Genomic DNA, 21,330 nt, shown 5'->3' with positions numbered 1-21,330 from the left:
GATTAAGCGTTGCCTAAGAGCTACAGCGTACAACAATAGTATTAGAGAATCAATTTAGATTTACTCCCGGTAAATCAATGATAGAACCATAGATCAACTATGAAAGTGATATTTTATTAAGAAGATTTATAGAGAAGTACAGAGACGAGGAGGAAGCTTCGTATAGTATTTATAAATATAAAAAAAGCTTCTGATAGAATGCCTAAAGATATAATGTGGTTGGTGTATGTTATTCAAAGATAATATTGTTCTACAGGATGAAACTAACACTAAATTAGAAAATTGGAGAGAAGCACTTGAGTCAAGTAATGTAAAATTATAAATAACAGAAATATAAACAACAGAGAAGTGAACATAAAAAAATCAATAGATAACATAGACAGTGAACAATTTCATTAAGTAGGGTCAATTGTTAACGATGGAGAGATTGAAGATGATGTAAACCATAGAATCAATATAGGTTGGAATATCAACAAATGAGAGGGAAAAAAAATCATAGCACAACTACAAAGCTAATGATTTTTATGGGGCATAAAGTTGGGATGAAAATGCTTAAATTGATGTTGTGGACCAAGTAAGATAGATATTATTATATTCGTGAAATGGTAAGTGTAACATCAATTGAAGATAAGTTTAGGAATAATAGACTAAAATAGTTTGGTCATATACAATGAAAACTAGTAGATGCGTGTGAGAATATTCATTCAGATTATGGAAATATATATTTTAGGTTGATTGTATCTTTTAGATTGATTGTATAGGGTTATTTCCTATTTTAGATTAGGTTTAGGATTGCTATATATATCGGTTGTACTCTTTGTTAATTATCTTCAAAAAACTTATATGGTATCAAAGCTTGGTTCGAAAACCTAACCTCCACTGTCTCTGTCTTCGTGTACGAAACCCAAGCTTCTCAGTCTCGTCTTGGGTCGTGATCATATCATCAGCAACTCACGATCAGCTTCAACCCCCTACTTCGTCACGACTCAGTCTTGGTACTTCTGGTTCGCAAACTCAGTCCCTCTGGTTCGCAAACTCCATCGTTGTGGTTCTGATTCAGGTCGTGATCGTCTTCAGCCATCGTGACTCCACCCTGGTCTTTTGAAGCTTCTTTGGTTCGCAATCAGTCCTGGTATTGATACGTATAACTGATTTGCTAGTATTTACACTTTGACCCCAAAAATTTCATTAATTATTACACTTGGACTGGTTCTCTCGTGACTCGCCTTCTGCTACACGGCTGGTCATCTGAGTGACTAACCCTTTTGGTTCGCATTGCAAAGCTCTCTGATTGTTCTTCACTGATTGCTCGTTTGTCTTTTCTAGTTCTCTGCTTCTGTGGTCTGGCCTACGACAATTCACTTGTGATATTAATTTTCGAGTTATTACAATTTGACCCCTCAATTTTCTGGTTATTAGACTTGAACTTTTGGTTTGGCTATTTTGCTCAGTTTTCTGGTTATTAGATGTCTCTCGCTTTGGATGAGTGTGCCTTCTACCATCAGCAGGGTCATTGGAAGTATCACTATCCCAAGAAGAGATGTCTGTCTGGCTCGTCTTCTCAGCAATTTTCGAGCAATTTTCAAGCTTCCGTCAGTTTTGTTGCGTCTGCTCCAGCTCTTGATCCTGACTTGGCTTTCCTTGAGAGCTCAGATTAATCAGCTTCTACATACACTGTCTACCTCCCAATCCTCCCCGTCTGCCTCCATTGTTTCCTCTCTTCATTCAGGTTTGCTCGGGACTTCTTTAAGTATTTCTTCGTTTGTCTGGATTTTTGAATCTGGTGCTTCTCATCATATGACTCCCCATCTCTTCTTACTTCAAAATTGTACTCCCCCTTCCTCTCCTATTACTGTTAATGCTGCTAATGGGTCTGGTATGTCTGTTATATCTGTTGGGTCTGTCTTACCATTTGTTATGTTTGCTATCTCTATTTCATCTGTCATTTATGTTCCTCAGTTATCTGTCAGTTTATTATCTATCAGTCAGCTTGATTCCTCCGATTTTGATAGTCTTCTCTTCTTCTATCTGTTCTGTGCAGGATCGGATGTCCAAGCAGCAGATTAGGACTGGTCGTAGAGTTGGAGACCTCTATGTGGTGGAGAGCCTACATCTGCCTATGACACCCTCTCCGACTGCCTTATCCTCTTTTCAGTTAGATTCTTTGTCTAGTCCTTTCAAGTTATGGCATTCTAGATTAGGGCATTTGTCTGCTAATCGCTTACGACCTTTATCTTAGTCTGGTATATTGGATAAAGTTTCTCTTAGTGAACTTACTGAGTGTCGGGAGTGTAAACTTGCCAAAATGACAGCCTTACCTTTTCGTAAAAGTACTTCCATATCTGATATACCATTTTCTTTAGTTTATACTGATATTTGGGGTCCTTCTCTTGTTCTCACCAAAGGGGATTCTGCATATTATGTGCCCTTACAATGCGATGGTAATAAATACTGATAACAAAAAACAATAATATGAATTTATTAATTTAACTATTATAATAAATTTAACGGAGGGAAATGACGTAAAATGAATCATATACATGGAGTCTTCAAAATAAACCAAACACCCATGTTGGACATCAGACACTTGGACAAAGGTGATGTATATGCATCTAATACTTTTCATCAAATACTTTTTATATATTTGTATTTAGCACTATAATTATATCTACATATTATTACATAATTGCTATAAAATGCGTTAAAATGCCTTTTTGACACTATATGTTACATATAATACCATTTGATCTCATGTAATAGATTAAAAATATGACAATTTTTTTGTAGAGTCCACGTGCCCTTAAATTTGATGTTTTATGGGTCCGATTTCTAGATACGCATACTTAAGTAATCTTCGTACCCAAGTTCATATAACATAACATATAATTGACCCCACTTGATAGGGATATAAAGCTTATCTTAGCATGGTCTACAAAGTACTTGCATCCTTAACTCATTTTTTAACATCAATGCCAGAATATCAAATTCAATCATGAATGTTCCATACACATGTTGGGCCTAAAAAATTATACTCCCTCCGTCCCAAATTGATAGTCCTTTTTGAAAATTTCAAACTTTTTAAGGAAACATAATCATTGCACTTTGAATTTAAATTTTAAAGAGTTAGTTCCAAAAATACCCTTTTATTCTCATTTTGAAATATATTTATAATTACTTTACAAGGGGTAATTTTGGAAACTTTTAAATTCAAAACTTTGACTTTTCAAAATGGACATACATTTTGGGACAACAAAAAATGAAATAATGGACCAACAAAAAAGGGACAAAGGGAGTAGTTGATCTATAATGTGACAAAAAAATTGTTGACATTGAAGAACTCATACTAATCATACGAATACTCTAAACTTCAAGTGGTAACCTTCAAAATTAATCATTCAAAGAGTGCAAAAGACAAAAAAATAAATAAAAAGATACTAACCATACATAGTTACAGGTAGCAAATGAGTATGCCAATAGAAAAATATTGATTCAAAATTACTCTTAAGTGATGATCTACAATTAGCACCTATGATCAAGAATTACCCCCACATTTATTATTTGGAAGACAAACAGCTTACCGCATTTAGTTACCCTAATATATTTTTGGAACTCGGTTTCTGGAGGCTTTTTGTAGGACATTTTGTCTTGAATTTCATGATTTGATACCTTAAGTAATAAATCATAATATTAGTAAGAACTGGTGATTTGTTCATGGGAAATAAGAGCACAAAACCAGCAAGGTAAAAAATAAAATCATAATTTGCCAACAAAAAAAGAAAAAAGAGTAAATAAAAGAAGAAGAAGAAGCAGCTTACAGGAGGAAGGTCACAGATGGCATCACTAAGAACAAGAGCTTTTTCCAACTCTCGAGACTGGCCTTCATCATAAGCAACAACACAACGCTGTGACATGGACATGCATTAGCAACAATATTAAATTAGTTAAAAAACCTTTTAATATAAGCAACAAATAAGCACCTCAAACTCCCTTGGAGCCCCATACTTCAAAACCACATCATGTGTGGGAAGTGGAAACTGAGGTAATTTCTGCAAACAACACAGCAATCATGAATAAGTTTGTCATATCATTTTCAAACAAAACAAGTGGTTACTTGCCTCATGGGAATGAGCGCCCCACAAGAAAACACGCAAACGGAATTGAGGAAGACCATAACACCCAGCAGCCATAATTCCTAGCCTTGCTTGGTAGTTCATGCGAACCAAGCGACTCAAAGCATATCTTCCAAGGGTACCCTTAGCGAATCTCAAAATGTCAATCACATTTTCCATTAGAACAAACTTGGGCTTCAAAAAGTTCACGATATCCATGAAGACTACGATTTGACGATTTCTTTCATCATCCAATGGAGAACCAACATTTCTAAAGCGGTTATAGCCACTTATTCCTTGGCATGGGGGACCACCACAAATAACATCAACATCTCCCTACAATACATTGTTGATAACAAAATAAGGAGAACATCTTCATAAGAAAAGCAAGAATATATTACCATGAAAGGTGCAAGATAATTATGTAATGTACGACATACAAGTCTTTTTGCAAATCAAATGTAAACTAATAATATCATTTATGCACTTCACGCAAAAAAATCTTACCGGACATGGCAATATTTTTCTCTTAAATCCCTTTAGTACAAAATCTCGTATCCGATCTTGGCATTTGCTAACCAGAAACAAAAGAAAGAACTCAATAAGTAACAATCTCAAAAATGAAGAAAAAACCTTTATAACGTAAAATGAATAGCATACCTTAACCCCTTAATTGACTCCCATGTATCCTCACTTGAACCATATCCCACCCAACGCACCTAAAATGTAAGTAGTAGTTAAGGGAGCAACTATAAAATCTATATCATAGGATAAATTTTATGATCCACTCATTATATAATTAATCTAGAATCAATTAAAATTACACTAACGTGCCCTGAGGTATCTAACCATTCCAATGACCTCACCTAACACACTTATCAGGCAAAAATGGGAGCTTTCTAGATACACTCGCTAAATTCCTCTATGCACCTCACATGACCAATGTTGCTCCACAAGGTACAAGATTTACAATGCAGTGTAAAGAGAGGAATTAAGTGGGTGCAAAGCTTGCTCAACCAAATTCCATACAGAGAGTGTTCTTTTGCATTTTTACCCTTAGTTTTTTGTTCAATTATGTTAGAATTTCCCATCTTTACCTTCACCTACTCCACTACACACTCCACTTCACCTACCTCCACTTCACCACACACTCCACTTCACCTAACCCACTATCACCTCCACTACATCTACTACCACATTTTCTTCTATATATAGATTGTATAGGAATTGTAATTTATCAATCTTGTAAGACATCAATCAATAATAAGATCATCAGATACATTTATTCTCTCTGTATTTTCCTCTTTATACATTGATTTTTATCATGGTATCAGAGCAGGTTTAGAACTTAGTATTTTTTGCTTCCCCGGCAGGCGGCAACCTCACCTTAGCCGCCCGCCGGACCTCAACCTAGTCCGCTAAAATTCTCTACACATACCTTCACTCTTCTTCACCACCTCGGGGCGAGCAAAACCCAGAATTTGAAAACCAAAAGCAGGCTGACTCATGTTTATATTCACCTTCCCAATCTGCAGACTCCTCATAGAAGCAGCGAGTTCACTCACCGAGTTCGGCGACATGACTCATGTTTATATTCACCTTCCCAATCTGCAGACTCCTCATAGAAGCAGCGAGTTCACTCACCGAGTTCGGCGACATGGGTGGCGAGACAGACTCGGCGACGAGACTGCGTACCGTCCTTACAAGGCTGCGTACGATAGTGAGCAGGGTGGAACCAGCACTCCAATACGCCGTGAGCGAACTCGCACGAGTCGCCCTTGACACACTGACCTTTGCGAAACTCGGTGCAGGCGGTGCCGGAGTAGTGAAACTTCCGGGATCTAGACAAGGTCCGAAGCTTCTTGTTAGGTTGTTCGGCATCCATGGCATCACCACCATCATTATTTCCACGGTCAAGAGATCTCTCCCTCTTACGTCCCCTTGACTGGCTACGAGCTTGGTTAATTGCAAGAGTCGGATCAAGCCCCAAAGATGATACCTGCCTTCCCATTCTCATTGATGTGAACTTCTTGTCTTTGTCAAATTTCCTTGGTACCATTGGTCTGCTATCTGCAGTGCTTTTCTTGATCCTATGCTGTTGAATAAGCAAACTTTTCTTTTTCCTTTTCTTTTTACCATTGGTCAGTTCGGTGCCATCATATCCACATCCGCACCTTTATTTGTTTCTTTATTTTTTTATTTTTATCTCTTCTTTTTTAAAACATAATCATTTCTCCCACATGCACTTTATGATCCAAACTTTTTTTTTTAATCAACCCACTTCCTCTCTCATCCATTCACGCTTTACCCACCTCACCACCCCACTTTCTTTTTATTTTATTTTATTTTATTTTAGCACACCTCAAATAAAAAAACCACCTAGGCCAATGGGGATAAAGATCAAGATGGCTTAAAAGGTAGCAGACCATGTGTATTGTGCTTTAGCTTAAAAGGTGTACTCACCGTGCGTAAGTAGTCACTTGGTATTATTTTAATTTGTTTTTTTTTTAAAAAAAAAAAAAAAAAAAAAAAAAACCGAAGAAGAAGACGGGATGGACTGCACACCAAACTCATTTTATTCATGTCGGGGCTCACCCCGATCACCATTTTACATCAAAAAAAAACAAAAAAAACAAAAAAAAAAAAAAAAAAACCAAACCAAAACAACCACACCCACAGTGGGATTTTTCTTTTCCCTTCTCTATTCTACTGCAGGTCTCTTCTTCTTACTTTTATCTTGGGTGTCCCGTGCCAGTCCGGTCTCCGTGTTTCCTTGTCCACTGAGTACGTTCACTCCCCCATACTCCTCCACTGCAGCATATGGAGGACCTCCAAATCGGAACATCACGGTGGCCTTTCGCTTCAGCTCCTTGTTTTCTGCCCTTAGCACGCTTATCTCTGCTCGCGCATCCTTATACATGCGTTGGAGCAGAGCCAGCTGGGAGTTTAACTGCTGCACCTCATTTGTCCTACTCTGCAGCCGGTTCGACAGGTTTGTGACCGCCGTCATGCTTTCCACACATACCTTCAAAGTATACTGATTAGCCTCCACATCCGACAGCACTGCCATTCTTTGCTCCACAGACCGCATCGGAAAGTTCAACGGAGTATACCCAGCGGTGTTTGGTTGAGGTTCCAGTGCCACCGCACCAGTTCTCTCTCTCGTTGACTCGTTGAGGTCGGGAAAGAGGGTGAGCAGTCCACGGGAAGACGAGGACGAGGCCATTTTTCTAGGCAACAGTGTTACAGCGTATTACAGAGTTTCTCTCTCAGCACAACAGTGTTACAGCCTCTCTCTCTCAGCAACACGAAGGATTTTTCAGAGGTTTCTCTCAGTTTTTCTCTGCCTCAGCCTCTGCCTTCGTCTTGGTTATATAGCCAAGGCAGCCACGCGCATCGCGCGCCTCTTGACGCCCGACAAACTGGCACGCCTTTTCATGGCACATCTTTTGATAAAGTGGGCAAGCCTTTTGATGGCACGCCTTTTGATGGCACGCCTTTTTTTTGACAAAATTGGGCACACCTTTTGAGGGTGCAACTCCATCAAGGGTCCGACAAGACTCTGTAAACTGTCCCGACATTGATTCCGGTTAGCTCCTTTATGGGTCCGACAAGACTCTGTAAACTGTCCCGACATAGATTTCGGTTAGTTTCTACAAGGGTCTGACAAGACTCCGTAAACTGTCTTCATCAAGGGTCCGACAAGACTCTGTAAACTGTCCCGACATTGATTCCGGTTAGCTCCTTTATGGGTCCGACAAGACTCTGTAAACTATCCCGACATTGATTCCGGTTAGCTCCTTTATGGGTCCGACAAGACTCTGTAAACTGTCCCGACATAGATTCCGGTTAGTTTCTACAAGGGTCCGACAAGACTCCGTAAACTGTCTTCTACAACGGTCCGACATGACCCCATAAACTGTCTTCTACAACGGTCCGACATGACTCCATAAACTGTCTTCTACAACGGTCCGACATGACCCCATAAACTGTCTTCTACATCGATATGACACCACCATCCAGTGTCTTCACCAATGGTCTGACACGACTATACAGTGTCTCCTATCCTTTTTTATTTTTATGTATTTTTCTTGTTTTGTTCCTCTCTTCAAACTCAAGTTGGTTAGTTTCTACCCTCCTTGAGTTTGCGGGGGGCTGTTAGAATTTCCCATCTTTACCTTCACCTACTCCACTACACACTCCACTTCACCACACACTCCACTTCACCTAACCCACTATCACCTCCACTACATCTACTACCACATTTTCTTCTATATATAGATTGTATAGGAATTGTAATTTATCAATCTTGTAAGACATCAATCAATAATAAGATCATCAGATACATTTATTCTCTCTGTATTTTCCTCTTTATACATTGATTTTTATCAAATTAATTGTATGATGTAAAGATCAATGGTTTAACACCTGATTTCACCCACTTTTCAACCCACCTCCTCTTCGTTATAGTTTCCATCCACTCCATTGCAATCCCCCACTACAGCTCCTCATTGCTCAATCTACCAAATCCCATCACCAACGCAACCCCCGCAACAAGCTACCACTCCCAATCTATGAAACAAAGATACTTCTAAAAGGGAGAAGTATTCGTTTCATACCTGTATTTGATACCGATACTCTTCGGATACTCATGGATACATATATGATACTTCCTAAAAGTATCCAATACTTGGTATTCATTCTAAGGGGTTGTTTGGGATGTCCTAAATAAGTATACTTTTTGTCTTTTCGGACTAAAAAGTTGAGGGAAAAAATATGAATGTTTTGGTTAACTTTTTGACTTTTTATGAAAAAATATGTATTAAAAAATTGTATAAATAAGTGCGTAGGAGAAGATAGTGTACTAGGCCGTACGAATTGGCACTGCATTAGGCTGGGTGAGTAGATGGGAAAAGATTGCCTCCTTTGCGGGCTTTGATTGGACGGTGTTATTCGGCCCGTGGAGACCCACCACGGGTCCCGTTTTTCTAATCGGAACCCTTCCATGTGTAGAACTCGTTGAGTACTACATGTTTGTAAAAAATCACGTTGATTGAATATCGATAGCTATCTGATTGTGTTAGTTTTTTTTGTCAACTGTTAACTATAACACCATCTAATTTTTATATAAAACTGATTTGATCACGTAGTTAACGATATCCGATAGACGTGATTTTTTACAGGCATATGGCACTAGACGAGTTCTACATATTAACGGTTCGAATTATCAAAACGGAACCTATGGTGGGCCCTCACGAGCCCAACTTTACCATCCAACTTAGTGAATGTACACATGTAATTTTTTTTTCCCCCCTTTCACTGCAGTTGGCTTGACGTCAATACGTTAATGGGCCAAAAAGTTGATTTGTATTTTAATATTTGTATATTAATTTTTTTATAATTTTTTTTGGTGAATAGTGATAACTTTTTAACTTTTTTGGTAACTTTTAGACTTTTTTTAAACTTATCAAACCAGCCCTAAGTGTCAAATATTTTTTGAACACTCTACGTCAGATATTAGGGTAAATTACAAGTACATCCCCTGAGGTTTACTTAAAATACTAATTACATCCCATCCCTTAAAATTTCTAATTGCATAACAAATAACCCCTTTTATTAATCAACTATTAAGTCAATTAACAATTTTTAATGACGTCAACAATATATTTCAATTAACAATTCCAATTATTTCATTGTTGTATAGGAGGATAGTTAGAAATTTCATTTATTCTGTCAATTTTATTAAATGACAAATTTTGTTAATTTGGTATTTGCAATTTCCATAACCATATGGGGCAATTTTGCAAATACTAAATTACAAGTACACCTCCTGAGGTTTGCTTAAAATACTAATTACATCCCGTCCCTTAAAATTTCTAATTGCATAACAAATAACCCCTTTCATTAATCAACCATTAAGTCAATTAATGGTTTTTAATAATGCCAACAATATATTTCAATTAACAGTTCTAGTTATTTCATTGATGTATAGAACGATAGTTGGAAATTTCATTTTTTTCTGTCAACTCTATTAAATGACAATTTTTGTTAATTTAGTATTTGCAATTTCCAAAACCATAGGGGACAATTTGTATTTTAAGCAAACCTCAAAGGGTGCATGTAATTTACCTTATTTATTATTGAAGAAGAAAATAGTGAGATTAAAGTAATATCTTACCTTTTTAGATTTTATCAAATTAACATATCCACTAAAAAAATAGTAAATTGACTATTGGCACTTAAACTAAAATCTAATTCATAGGAAAATAATACAACACTAAAAATTATAATAAAAAAAAATTCCTAGTATCTTGGTTGTACTCTTATATTATTTTTTATTTTGTCATATTGCCTTATTCGTATTGTATTGTATTCATATCCGGTATCCGTATCCATGCTTCATAACTCCCAATCCACCAAATCACATCACCAAAACCGCACTACCCAATCCATCAAATCCCACCACTCGGTGATTACTCTCTTAACCACATATCATCAATAAACATATATTGCTAGATTAATAGTAAGTTGATACCTAATTTTTGTCTAAAACCCTCTCTAGTAACCACCTCTGAACCATCTATAGCCGTTGAAGAGGTAAATGAGCCATCTTTCTAAAATATTTAATAAGTTCAAGAAACATGGACATATATTTGTTTATTCTCGTGGTCATATAGTGACAATGGGGTAGTGATGGCTAAAGACGGCTTATGGAGGGTGGCAATTTTGGTGGCTATAGTGGTGGTTGTGGTTGGCAGAACGCACCCCAATAATGTGGCTAGCAAGGCTCCAACACAATTGTTGTCCACAACATATTGCAATTGATCATCAATGTAGGCGGGTTACATTGGTTTGTGAGGGGTAGAGCAACGTATGGCAATTAGAGTCAAGCTTAGTTGATTTTTTTTTTTCTTTTTTTTTTTTCCTTTTTTGGGGGGGAGGGTGATTGATCAGGAGATAGTAGTGCGTGACGGAGGTTGGGTGGCACTGTGCTAAAAAGGTGGTGGTGCACAATGGGACATTGGTGGGGTGGGTTAGATTGTCCTACTTGCACACGGTGTACCAAAACAATGAGGAAGAGAAACAAAAATAATATATGTAATAAAAAGGGTACACTTCAGACAAAGACTAGTGAGCAGTCAAGTGAAGGCTGACTAAATATTTTCATAACAATTAGGGGCATTTTGGCCAATAAAAAAAATACCTGAAAATGAAGGCCACGCTTGCCTGTTTCATTGGGATCGCCATAACATATATCAACTAGGCTTGCAACTTCATATTCACCCTTTGGAGTCTTATGGTCATTTTTTGAATTTACATCTTTCTTAGCTGCTTTCTTGACAATAGAATTTGGTTCATGCGTCTTTGAAGCATTACTGACTACATATTGTTTGCAAAGTATGTTCCATTCATTTAAGAGGTCAAGGAAATCCTCTGCAGATTCATTCCTAATCTGGAAAATAAGCATAACACAAATTATGCATAAATCTTTTATGTAAGATCATTAACTAGGACCTCTTTCAATAATTTTGAGAATACTGACTTGTGTCGTTGGGTGATTCAACTTCAAGCTTTCACATGCCGATTTATCAATGTCAATTGCCCACTTCTATAAAAAAATACCAGTAAAATAAGTCATTATGACATCACACAAACAAACATGCCACTGTAAAATAAAGCACATGTCGTAAAATACAAAACCAACTTAAGATAAATTACCGTCACAAGATCTACACCACAAACTTTTGCACCATAACATAGCCCCGTTGACATTCCACCACAACCAGAATAAACATCTAACAATGCTAGCTCTGATTTGTAAGGTTTATTACTGAATACTCCCTCAAAATTATCGTTAGTATTATTCATGTGAATTGCCCTCATGGGAGGAGATGGATACAAATAACTACTATCTGCAGAATTACCTAAACCAAGAAAGATAAGTAGATGAAGTACAGATGGAATATCTTGACATGGCATTAGTACAAATTTCAACCACCTCAAAAGTGGAGGGGCGAAAAAAAAAAAAAAAAAGAAGCTTGTAACAATGGCGTGAGGCATATGTCAATGGAATCAATAAATAGGAAATACATGCTATAAACTCATAAACTGGCATTTCAAATATGAGGGAACGGTAAATGAGAAAAAACAATTGAGACAACATTTAGAATTTTTAAGTTACACATGCAAAAGTTTGAATTACACCCAAAATGATTAGGGTGTATTAAGTAAATGATAGGATCCAACAACAATTGTACTCAGAAGCTTATCTGTTATTATGATATTAACTTTTTGCAGTACAAGCAATTAACATTGGATTGTATTGATAGTTTGTAGAGTTGTAGGAGTTAAATTGTCAAGTAGTCGAACAATCTTTCAAAGTTGGTGAATGAAATTTGGACAGACTGTTATCATAAGTTTCCAATCCAAAGTGCAATTAATGATGAGGCTGCAATTAAATTTAACAGGGATCCAAGTACATCCATACTTTAAAAAATAGAGCTTCAATATCTAGACCAGATAAATTTTGGACTGGCGTGGTATCATATAGTTCCAATCCAAAGCCTACTTATACCTGAAAAGATAGCAACTAAATTGCGGATCCCTGGAGATTCAATCTTTTAAGATACAAATCCAATAATATATCAATGAATTATGTACCATGTTTCATTCTCATGTTTTTTTTTTCTTTCTTTCTTTCTTTCTTTCTTTTTTTTGGGAACCATTTTACTTTCAAAAGTTACCAAATCTAACAAATTCCAATGCAAGTTGTGTTCATATGTAATTATGATAATCATGGTGTTTTTAAATGCACAAATAAGTGTACATTTAGGCAAGAAGCAAAGAAAAGTGAGGACAAGCAAAGCAAGGCCAAGGTGGTAACTTTTTATTTTTATTTTTATTGTTTTACCGTTATGATTTGATCTCTACCATATATTTTAAGAGTAGTAATAAACATTTAATGTTGTATGTACACCCAATCATAGCTTATGGCTATATTTCTAGACCTTGTCTGAACTCTAAGTTGACCAAATGGCTTTCAGAGAATGCTTTGAATATGACTTCGTTGATCAATTCTATGCGACCTGCTATTAGTCGAATTTTTCCATTATTAGATACTGATAAGATTTGGACCACCGTGACATAGACATACTCTCAAAAGTGTAATGATGCACAAGGGTACAAGTTGAGGAAGAAGATCGTGGCTTAGATCGAAAGGATCGATCTCTTGTTGAGTACCATGTTGAGTTGAGTAGCTTGTGGCGGGAACTTAATTATTACCAGAGCTTTCCGGTTGTCTATTCTAAGGACGCAACTCTGTTTCAAAAAACAATGGAGGAGCAAATTTATGACTTTGTTGTTAGCCTTAACTTGAAGTATGATCAAATTCGGGTTCAAATGTTGACTCAAGCTCCTTTTCCCACTTCGAGAGAGGCTTATGCTCTTGTTCAACAGGAGGCGAGTTGGTGCAGTGCCATGGTGCATTACTCCAGTCAGGATCGCTTTGTTTTGTATGTTACTCCTAATCCCCGAGAATGCAAAGCCAGTTAATCTAAGTTTGGCAATAAGGTTATTTTTATTGATCATAACCTGCTGAAATGTGGTTATATGTGGGAAAGAACAGCATGATAGGAAACACTATTAAAAATTGAATGGTTGCCCTACTCCGGGTGTGGCCATGGTGGCACAATGCATTCCCAAACACATGTCACTGTTTCTCAGCGTTTGATGGCTCAACTTGATACCTTGAATACCGCAAACTTTTCTTTATCTACTTCTCATTTTGCTCACATGTATTCTTGCTAGTGCACTCCGCGCCTCTTCTTCAACCTTTTGGATTATAGATTTTGGTGCCACTAATCATATGACGAGTTCTTATAGTTTTTTCTATTCTTACTCTCCTCTTCATTTTCTTCCCTATTTGTCTTGTAATTTGCTAATTTTTTGTTGTTACACATATTTGTTGCACTTTAATCAACAAAATTTAAATCACATTCTTGGAATCCATTGCTCTTACAATCCGCAAGCCTATTGCTTTGTTAATACTTAAAAACCCTCTTCTTGTCCCTTGTGGTACAGCCCTACAATACAAAAACATTAGGCTGTCCTGCATCAAAAAGTATCAGGAGGTGATTAGAATGAAACAAACAAATATTCAAATGATGAAATTCAATATCCCTCCGTAACTGTTAGAATCACAAGTAGACAAAACCTTAAAAGTCAAGCTAATACTTTCCCAAAGAAAACCAAAGAAAAGGGGGGAGAGGGCACAACTTGGTAACATAATAAAATCCAAATTCATTATCACGAACTTACCAATTTCCATTGTACAAAATGTTGAATAGTCCACTGAATATTTCATATCATAGTAAAAATCACAGGGTGGAATAGATTTTGGTTTCAAGTTTACCTGCCAAAACAAGCCAATTACCAACAAACAAAATAATAAGTGAAAAATAAAAAATAAATGAAGAAATATGTTTAACAAATTGTTTGAATACTTAATAAACAACCTTTTCACCCTAATTACTTGAAGTCAATTACATGGATCCGTCCTCTCCAGTTAGTAGTAACTGAATTCATAACCTCGTGTAAATCCAAGGTAATCAGGTCCCTCATCTCATATTCAACACAAGTCCTTTCAGTAAGTGTTAATGTACACCTAAACCTACTCCACTAAACCTAACCCACTACACCACTCCACCTCCACTTCACCTCCCACTACACCACTCCACCTCCACTTCACCTACTCCACTACACACTCCACTTCACCTACTCCACCACTCCACCTCCACTTCACATCTCCATCTCCTATATAATGTACATACAATACATCAAAACAGATAACAATCAATAATACATCAATAGATATATTATTCTTGGTGGGTTAGGTTTAGTGGAGTAGGTTTAGGTGTACATTAACAGTAAGTATTGGTGAGGTTGCAGATCATTTGCCCGATTTTGTACTAAATAGCTCCTTCCACTCGCTGCCCGCTTTGACTTTCCCAACCTACCAACCAAAATATTCTGAATAGAACCCATCACTCTCCCCCTTTTGCTTGCACCTCTCCTTCTCCATTTGTTCCTCCTCTATAAGTTCACCTCATGCTATAAGCCATTGCCTCCACCTTCTTCCTTCTAAAACCACTAGTGAAAAGAATTAGAAAAAGGACCATCTTCTTCTATTTCAACATTGTACCATAATACAAAAAGGCTCCAACATCTTTCACTACGTGCTTCTATTGAGAGACACCACTTCTCAATAGAATTCCCCCAACACCCCCTTCTTGGAGGACCTATTTCATGACTAAGTTCCTGCCTCTACCTCTGAAAGAGTGTTCCTCAACTTCAACATCTTCTATCCGACAAATATTCAGTTGTTTTGTTTTCTCTCATACACCAACAAAGAAGCTGGCTTAGGTTTGGGCTTGCTATAAATAGCTAGTTGGATCTCATCTCTAAAACCCTTCGACACAGAGTTCAGTATGACATGCTTTATTTCTAAAATAGGTTGTCCAAACACACAAAACAAGCCTCTTGTTTGTAGTACAAGAGTTCTCAAAGTCTTTGTTTTTCTATTGAGCTCATAAGACAAGCAACGCTATTCTTATCCCAAATCGTCTGTTCTCCCTTCTCCACCCAAGAAAATCTCTTTTGGCCTAACTCTATTCCTACACCAAACCCCCCTAACCCTATTCCTACACCAAACCCCCCTAACCCAACCCATCTTTGGTTGTCATTGTGGCACACTAGAGACAACTATCATCGATTCTTTTCCAACTATCTCTAATTCATTTCAAATTTCAAACCCTTTCCTCCCTTGCTGCCATGCAAACCCCCATAAAATCCTACAGTCCCAGTGCCACATGCCCTTTTCCATTAGTTCACAATGCCACCTTATCTAACCCCAGCACATTTGTTCGGCCTAATATCACAAATTGGAAAGAAACATAAGGCCCAACCTCGAGACATGCATAATAGCACCTCAAATGGCATTGGACCTATGCATCTTACTTTGAGCTAGGAAAAGACTCCCGTACCTACGGAGTTTGGACACAAATCCCAACCCACCTAAAATGTGAATTTTGGGGTTGCTTCATCCACTCCTATAAAACATCCATGTGTCTTTGATTGATCAGTGTACTTCTTGTCCAACAAATGAATCTGCAAGCTCTATTCTTGAAACAACAAGTGTAAGCCCACTCTAAGATTGCCTCATCTTTAAGATGCCTCATGCGAAAGCATCTGCACCAATTAGTATTTCTTGTACTAATCACACCATCACCCCCTAAATTATTGTCTAGTAAATTCATCAATACTAATAACAATGCTTATTACAAAATTATCATATGATCCCTTAACCTTACACTAACTTGATTAATACTATTCTATCTCCTTTTATTTTAACCATTTAAACCTTCTCGGTTTCAGTTTTCATAAACAATTATCCCAACCCCATTCCATGATCACGTTTTTCTATCCTATCCTTTCTTATTTCAAAATTTTCTAGTACCCAACTTACGTCTTATAAAGAAGGTATATTAATTCTCCTTCTAATGATTGCATCAACTAATTACAATCCTTTGATTGCGAATTTTCCTACATCACAAGTTCCCAAGTGAACCTTTGTTGGTTTGCCCACTTCTATAGGGCACCCTAGCATTAACACAATACTACAGGTAAATGGCCATAGCACCAAACTAACCTCTACCCATATATTACCACAACGTGCTCAAATATGTGTGCTAAGTAATGAACACATCAATTGGAAACTTGTCAAGACCATAGTCTAAAAATTTTAGAAGAACAAATGGTAACAAAATATCTAACTTACAACAAGATGAGCATCAATTGAAACGTACACTAGGTGTTATTTGTACAATCTTGACTTTTGAAACAATGCAATCTAATAAATTATCATTCACTAGAGTAGAATAGAATAGACGCTTCTCCTCATGAGACTTTGCTTCTTCGTTCATTACCTGAATATAACACATAAAATTGGTAAGCACAAAACAATAGCAAACTTGTAAAATCACCCAATGAAAGTAAGTATTCTCACCGTATCTTCAGCTCTAAAAAACCATTGAACCCTAAAATAATCTTCACCATCCATTGTTTTAAAAAATTCTAGAATCCTTCCAACATAATGTTGACTTCCTTCCATACCCTAAAAGACAAATAAAAAGTTGCCATTATTATGTTACATGGAATTTTCTAAAGAGTTGGTAACAAATAATAGGGTAGTTAGGCAAGATAAGGTCGTCATGTTTGTGTTAAATACAAACACTTTTTTTTGGATCGGCAAAAGTCGGTCGTTAGTTGATAGATTAGCACTAACACTTAGTTGGTATCAAAGTGACACGTGTTGGTAACAAATAATAATGTCTGATAAGTGCTAACACTTTCTAACACATGTTTAACACACGTCCAAACATCATTGTTCTTATTTTTAACTTTTTAGACCTAAACACACTTTGACCGCTTTAGAGACTTTGGGACACATATCCATCACTCAGACGTGCATAAAACACAAGTTTGAATTCAATAACATACAATGATAAAAAGAAAAACAATAAAAATTTATATCTATTAATCTCTCCTTTAAACTTCCAAAAGCAACTTAAAACTTAGAAGCTTGCCATTTCCACAATGGTAATTGTATAGATTTCTTGTCATCAATGCACCAAATCTTGCATGTGGCATATTGCATGGTAGTCTTTCCTTTGCATTTGTGAATTATATATATATATATATATAGCATGTTGAGCAAATGCTTGACACATTCACATTTGGGAGGCCACCCTAAGACCAAAGCTCCAAAAATGCCAATTGTTTGGCTTCTCCTTCAATATGGAAAAGGAAAATTTTATACATAATTTCTAAGGAGTGCAACCAAAGACATTTGAAGAAAACTGTACATACTGTCCCAAAATGTTAGTTCTTTCAAAGTCCAAAGCATAAAATTTTACAATTTTCCAAAACTCTCTTATAAGTGACTGAATATATTTAGGAAAATGATCTACAATCTGAAATGTAAACTAATTCCGACTACATGAAGGTTCTAATTGGCCATTGTCTTGTGGGCTCCACATAAAAACCAATAAAAGTTGTCATTTAAGAGAGCAACATTGCTTATATATTTAAGAGTGGGAATAAAGGGACAATTTGGGAAACCAATGCCTTCTGATTTGAATTTAAATGCATTAATTACATGTCCCCTCAAGAAGTTGAAACTCCCAAATAGATTGATATTGTAAGGCAAAGGGAGTAGCAGTTTCCATAAAGCATAAGAGGTTGGACAGTGAAAAAAAGGGAGCTAAAGCTCGAATTATTTCATCTGGGGAAAAAATAGGGGCTTTAATAGGCCCCCAACCTGGGGCACCTCATTACTAATAATTCTCAAACAAGAAGAACAAGGAACCTAGAATTTGAAGAAAACTACATCCGAACATCACCGTGCATTCAAGTTATATACAAGGATAAACACAAATCTTTAAGAATAAAGGAAAAAAGAGGGGCGCAGCCAAAACTAACATTCCATAAAGGAATCATATGAAAACTACCAAGTCAACAGCAAGAAAAGCTTAATCACAGCTTTTTTAACCCAGTGTTCTAATGTTTAGTTATACCAAATTTACATAATAACATATTCTTTTAAGGCTTGGGTAAGTTAAAAAGTATAGATTTTTAATCACAATTTATATTTCTTCAAATTCTAAGGTATATGTAAATTGTAATTAGGAGAATAATCTAATTCTCCTACTATTTCCTATTGGGTAAGCTATATAAACTCTCCATCAAATCATCATTGATTCTCTTAAATCAACTTTGTCATCACACTTGCGCATTAAGTGGAGACACCTCTGCCATATACATGTAAATTGAAGGTAGGATAGCCTATCATACCTTTGCTCATTTCTCATAGTAATTGATTGCATCCTAGTAAACCCCATTAGTTTAAGGGAAAAGTAAACAATGGGATCAATTTTATGTAGAAATTAAAGATGCCTTAATAAATCTAAAGTAAAAATATTGCAAGGGTATAAAGTTGAAATTGTGCATCAAATATTTTGATATACATCATGGCATTTACAATAGTTACAATTGCAAGAATAATTTTGTAATAAATTACAAGAAATGTAATTCTTCTTTGAAAGTTCAATCAGAGGAATCAAACGAAAGGTGAAAGCACTTGCCTTTACATAAGCACAATCTCCAAGATCAAAAACAACCTTTTCAATCTCAGCTTGAGAGTAATGACATTTTACATTCAGCACCAATTTATCTTCATCATCACTGCAGGAGTAAATGTGATATTTAAAAGCAAAGAAGCAAAAATGCACAAACAACAATGCTTCAAAGAAGAAGATAAGTGTAACTAAACAAAACCACTAACTTGGATTTCAAGCTTCCACCCTTGATTCTCTTGACCTAGATAATCCAAATTGAACGGCAAATAAAAGGTTAATACAATTAATGAAAATTGTGAAAGAAGATAAGAGAAAATTCAAACCATATCATAAAGTGGGGAAATTTTTGCAACAAGATATGAATAATTGATCCCAAGTCCCAACAAAATTATCAAACAACTTCAGACTCTAGAAGCTAGAAACTATTCTAACCCTTCACACGAATGCCAAGTGCCTAGTTACTAGTTGGATAATGGAGAGTTCTCAGTTATGCAGAACACCTTAAGAAAGAAAGAAGAAGAGAGGAGGAGAACCCTAACACATTGGCCACAACCTAAAATACTCAAATTCTCATTAATCAAAACTAACTATTACAAATTACAATGCAAAACCCCAAATAAGAGAAAATTGACAGAATGTTGAGATTGAAACACATCGGAACATTAAGGGGCAAAACAATGTGGGTAATTGGGTACCAGTGTATGTGCAAAGCAATAAATCAAGAGAGTTTCAAACAACAATTTCATTTCTGTTATGTTAATTGGAAGTGACAAAATTACAATCCAACCCAGAACACAAACATGACAAATATTTATGAATAAACAATCTGACCCTCAGTGATATGAATCGCACTAGGAATATCAAAAGCATGTCGCGTAAAAATAGCAATGCAGCTCAAAACATTTCAAGCATGCACAAATTATTACTTACAGAAATGTACGTACCTCATTCATATACCGCCAAGGCCATCTCCGTCGAGCTTCCTCGTCAGGGACAGGATCACCGATCAAGAAAGACACAACGTCGGATGAATTTCGCTTCTTCTTCTTCGAAGAATCACTCATCTTTTGCTTCTTCGAGGAATTCGGTTTTTCGACGCTTTTACCACCATTACTTTCTTGATCAGTGCGTAGTCTTGGGGATCGTCTGAGAGAGTTCAGGTTTAACATTGTTGTTGAAGAAGAAGAAGCAGAAGAAGCTTTGGAAGCTGAGTTATTAGGGTTTCCATTCCGGGGCAAAGGAGACGGAGATGGGGATAGTGGAGGTTTAGAAGATAGCCTTGGAGAAACCCTAGGGAGATTCTCCGCCGCCATTGTTGGGGACCAGAGACAGAGAGATATTTGACCTAAGATGGAAACATTATCGAATTGTTGGAGTGAGTGAGTGGCTGCGTGGGTGGGTGTTTCTAAGGGGAAAAGTTTGGCGGGAATTTAAAAAATAAAAAATAAAAAATAAAATCTGCCTTCAATAAGCAATGGAGACAGGCTGTTTTATATATGGTATATATTTCAATTTGGTTTGATTATTTTTTGTATTAATTCCAAATAAATTTTAATTTTTAATCAAATCAATCTTAGCTATATTAGCTTTTTTATTCACTCTTAAAATGTAAATAATATGAATAAAGCTTGGTAGCTCTAAAATTCCTTCCCCTAATCCCCCTAATTTCCTTTTTTGAAAACTGTTTTCTTTTTCTTTTCTTCTTTTCTTCTTTTTTTTTTTTTTTTTTTTTTTTTTTACTTGAAATGGCATTTTCGGGGGGTTCGGGTTCCCCCCTTTCGGGGGATGAATCACTGCCCAAATAATATATTAGCTTTTTTATTCACTCTTAAAATGTAAATAATCTTATTGAGCCAACTTTTAAACTAAAATGTATATATTACCAGATTGAAAAAATAAGAATAAAAAGAATATCAGATAAAACAATAAATACTTGTCAAATGCATCTTTTGCAATAATACTCTTTGTTACATGTCACATCGGCACGCAAAAAACTTAGCTTTGTGACTCGTTTGTTTTGGGGTTAA

At 36.3% G+C, this 21,330-nt stretch overlaps 1 protein-coding gene across 7 annotated transcripts in view; it reads right to left on the bottom strand.

Annotated features, from left to right (window-relative positions):
* LOC114299207 (DNA (cytosine-5)-methyltransferase CMT2) overlaps positions 1-20,699 on the bottom strand; it is a 28,233-nt gene extending 7,534 nt beyond the window's left edge. For 2 of the 7 annotated variants that reach the window (XM_082911402.1, XM_082911403.1), the window contains exons 1-15: positions 20,248-20,698; positions 19,510-19,544; positions 19,310-19,409; positions 17,173-17,280; positions 16,973-17,092; positions 14,427-14,520; positions 11,829-12,034; positions 11,653-11,718; positions 11,314-11,562; positions 4,770-4,828; positions 4,617-4,683; positions 4,116-4,445; positions 3,978-4,046; positions 3,816-3,902; positions 3,579-3,666 (exon numbers count right to left, since the gene is read on the bottom strand). In XM_082911402.1, the coding sequence (XP_082767528.1) occupies positions 3,579-3,666; positions 3,816-3,902; positions 3,978-4,046; positions 4,116-4,445; positions 4,617-4,683; positions 4,770-4,828; positions 11,314-11,562; positions 11,653-11,718; positions 11,829-12,034; positions 14,427-14,520; positions 16,973-17,092; positions 17,173-17,280; positions 19,310-19,409; positions 19,510-19,544; positions 20,248-20,616 (2,047 nt within the window). In that variant the 5' untranslated portion in view covers positions 20,617-20,698. Of the gene's footprint in view, positions 1-3,578; positions 3,667-3,815; positions 3,903-3,977; positions 4,047-4,115; positions 4,446-4,616; positions 4,684-4,769; positions 4,829-11,313; positions 11,563-11,652; positions 11,719-11,828; positions 12,035-14,426; positions 14,521-16,972; positions 17,093-17,172; positions 17,281-19,309; positions 19,410-19,509; positions 19,545-20,247 lie in introns of all 7 variants that reach the window. The other 5 variants (XM_082911404.1, XM_082911405.1, XM_082911406.1 and 2 more) reach the window with 5 other exon arrangements.
* Between the last annotated feature and the right edge of the window lie 631 nt (positions 20,700-21,330).

Source organism: Camellia sinensis, unplaced genomic scaffold (assembly GCF_055761805.1).
Source record: "Camellia sinensis isolate YWXY unplaced genomic scaffold, ASM5576180v1 Unanchor11, whole genome shotgun sequence".
In the NCBI taxonomy this organism is placed as follows: Eukaryota; Viridiplantae; Streptophyta; class Magnoliopsida; order Ericales; family Theaceae; genus Camellia; species Camellia sinensis.
The sequence above is the reverse complement of the archived record's forward strand: the minus strand, read 5'-3'. Positions and strand labels throughout refer to the sequence as shown.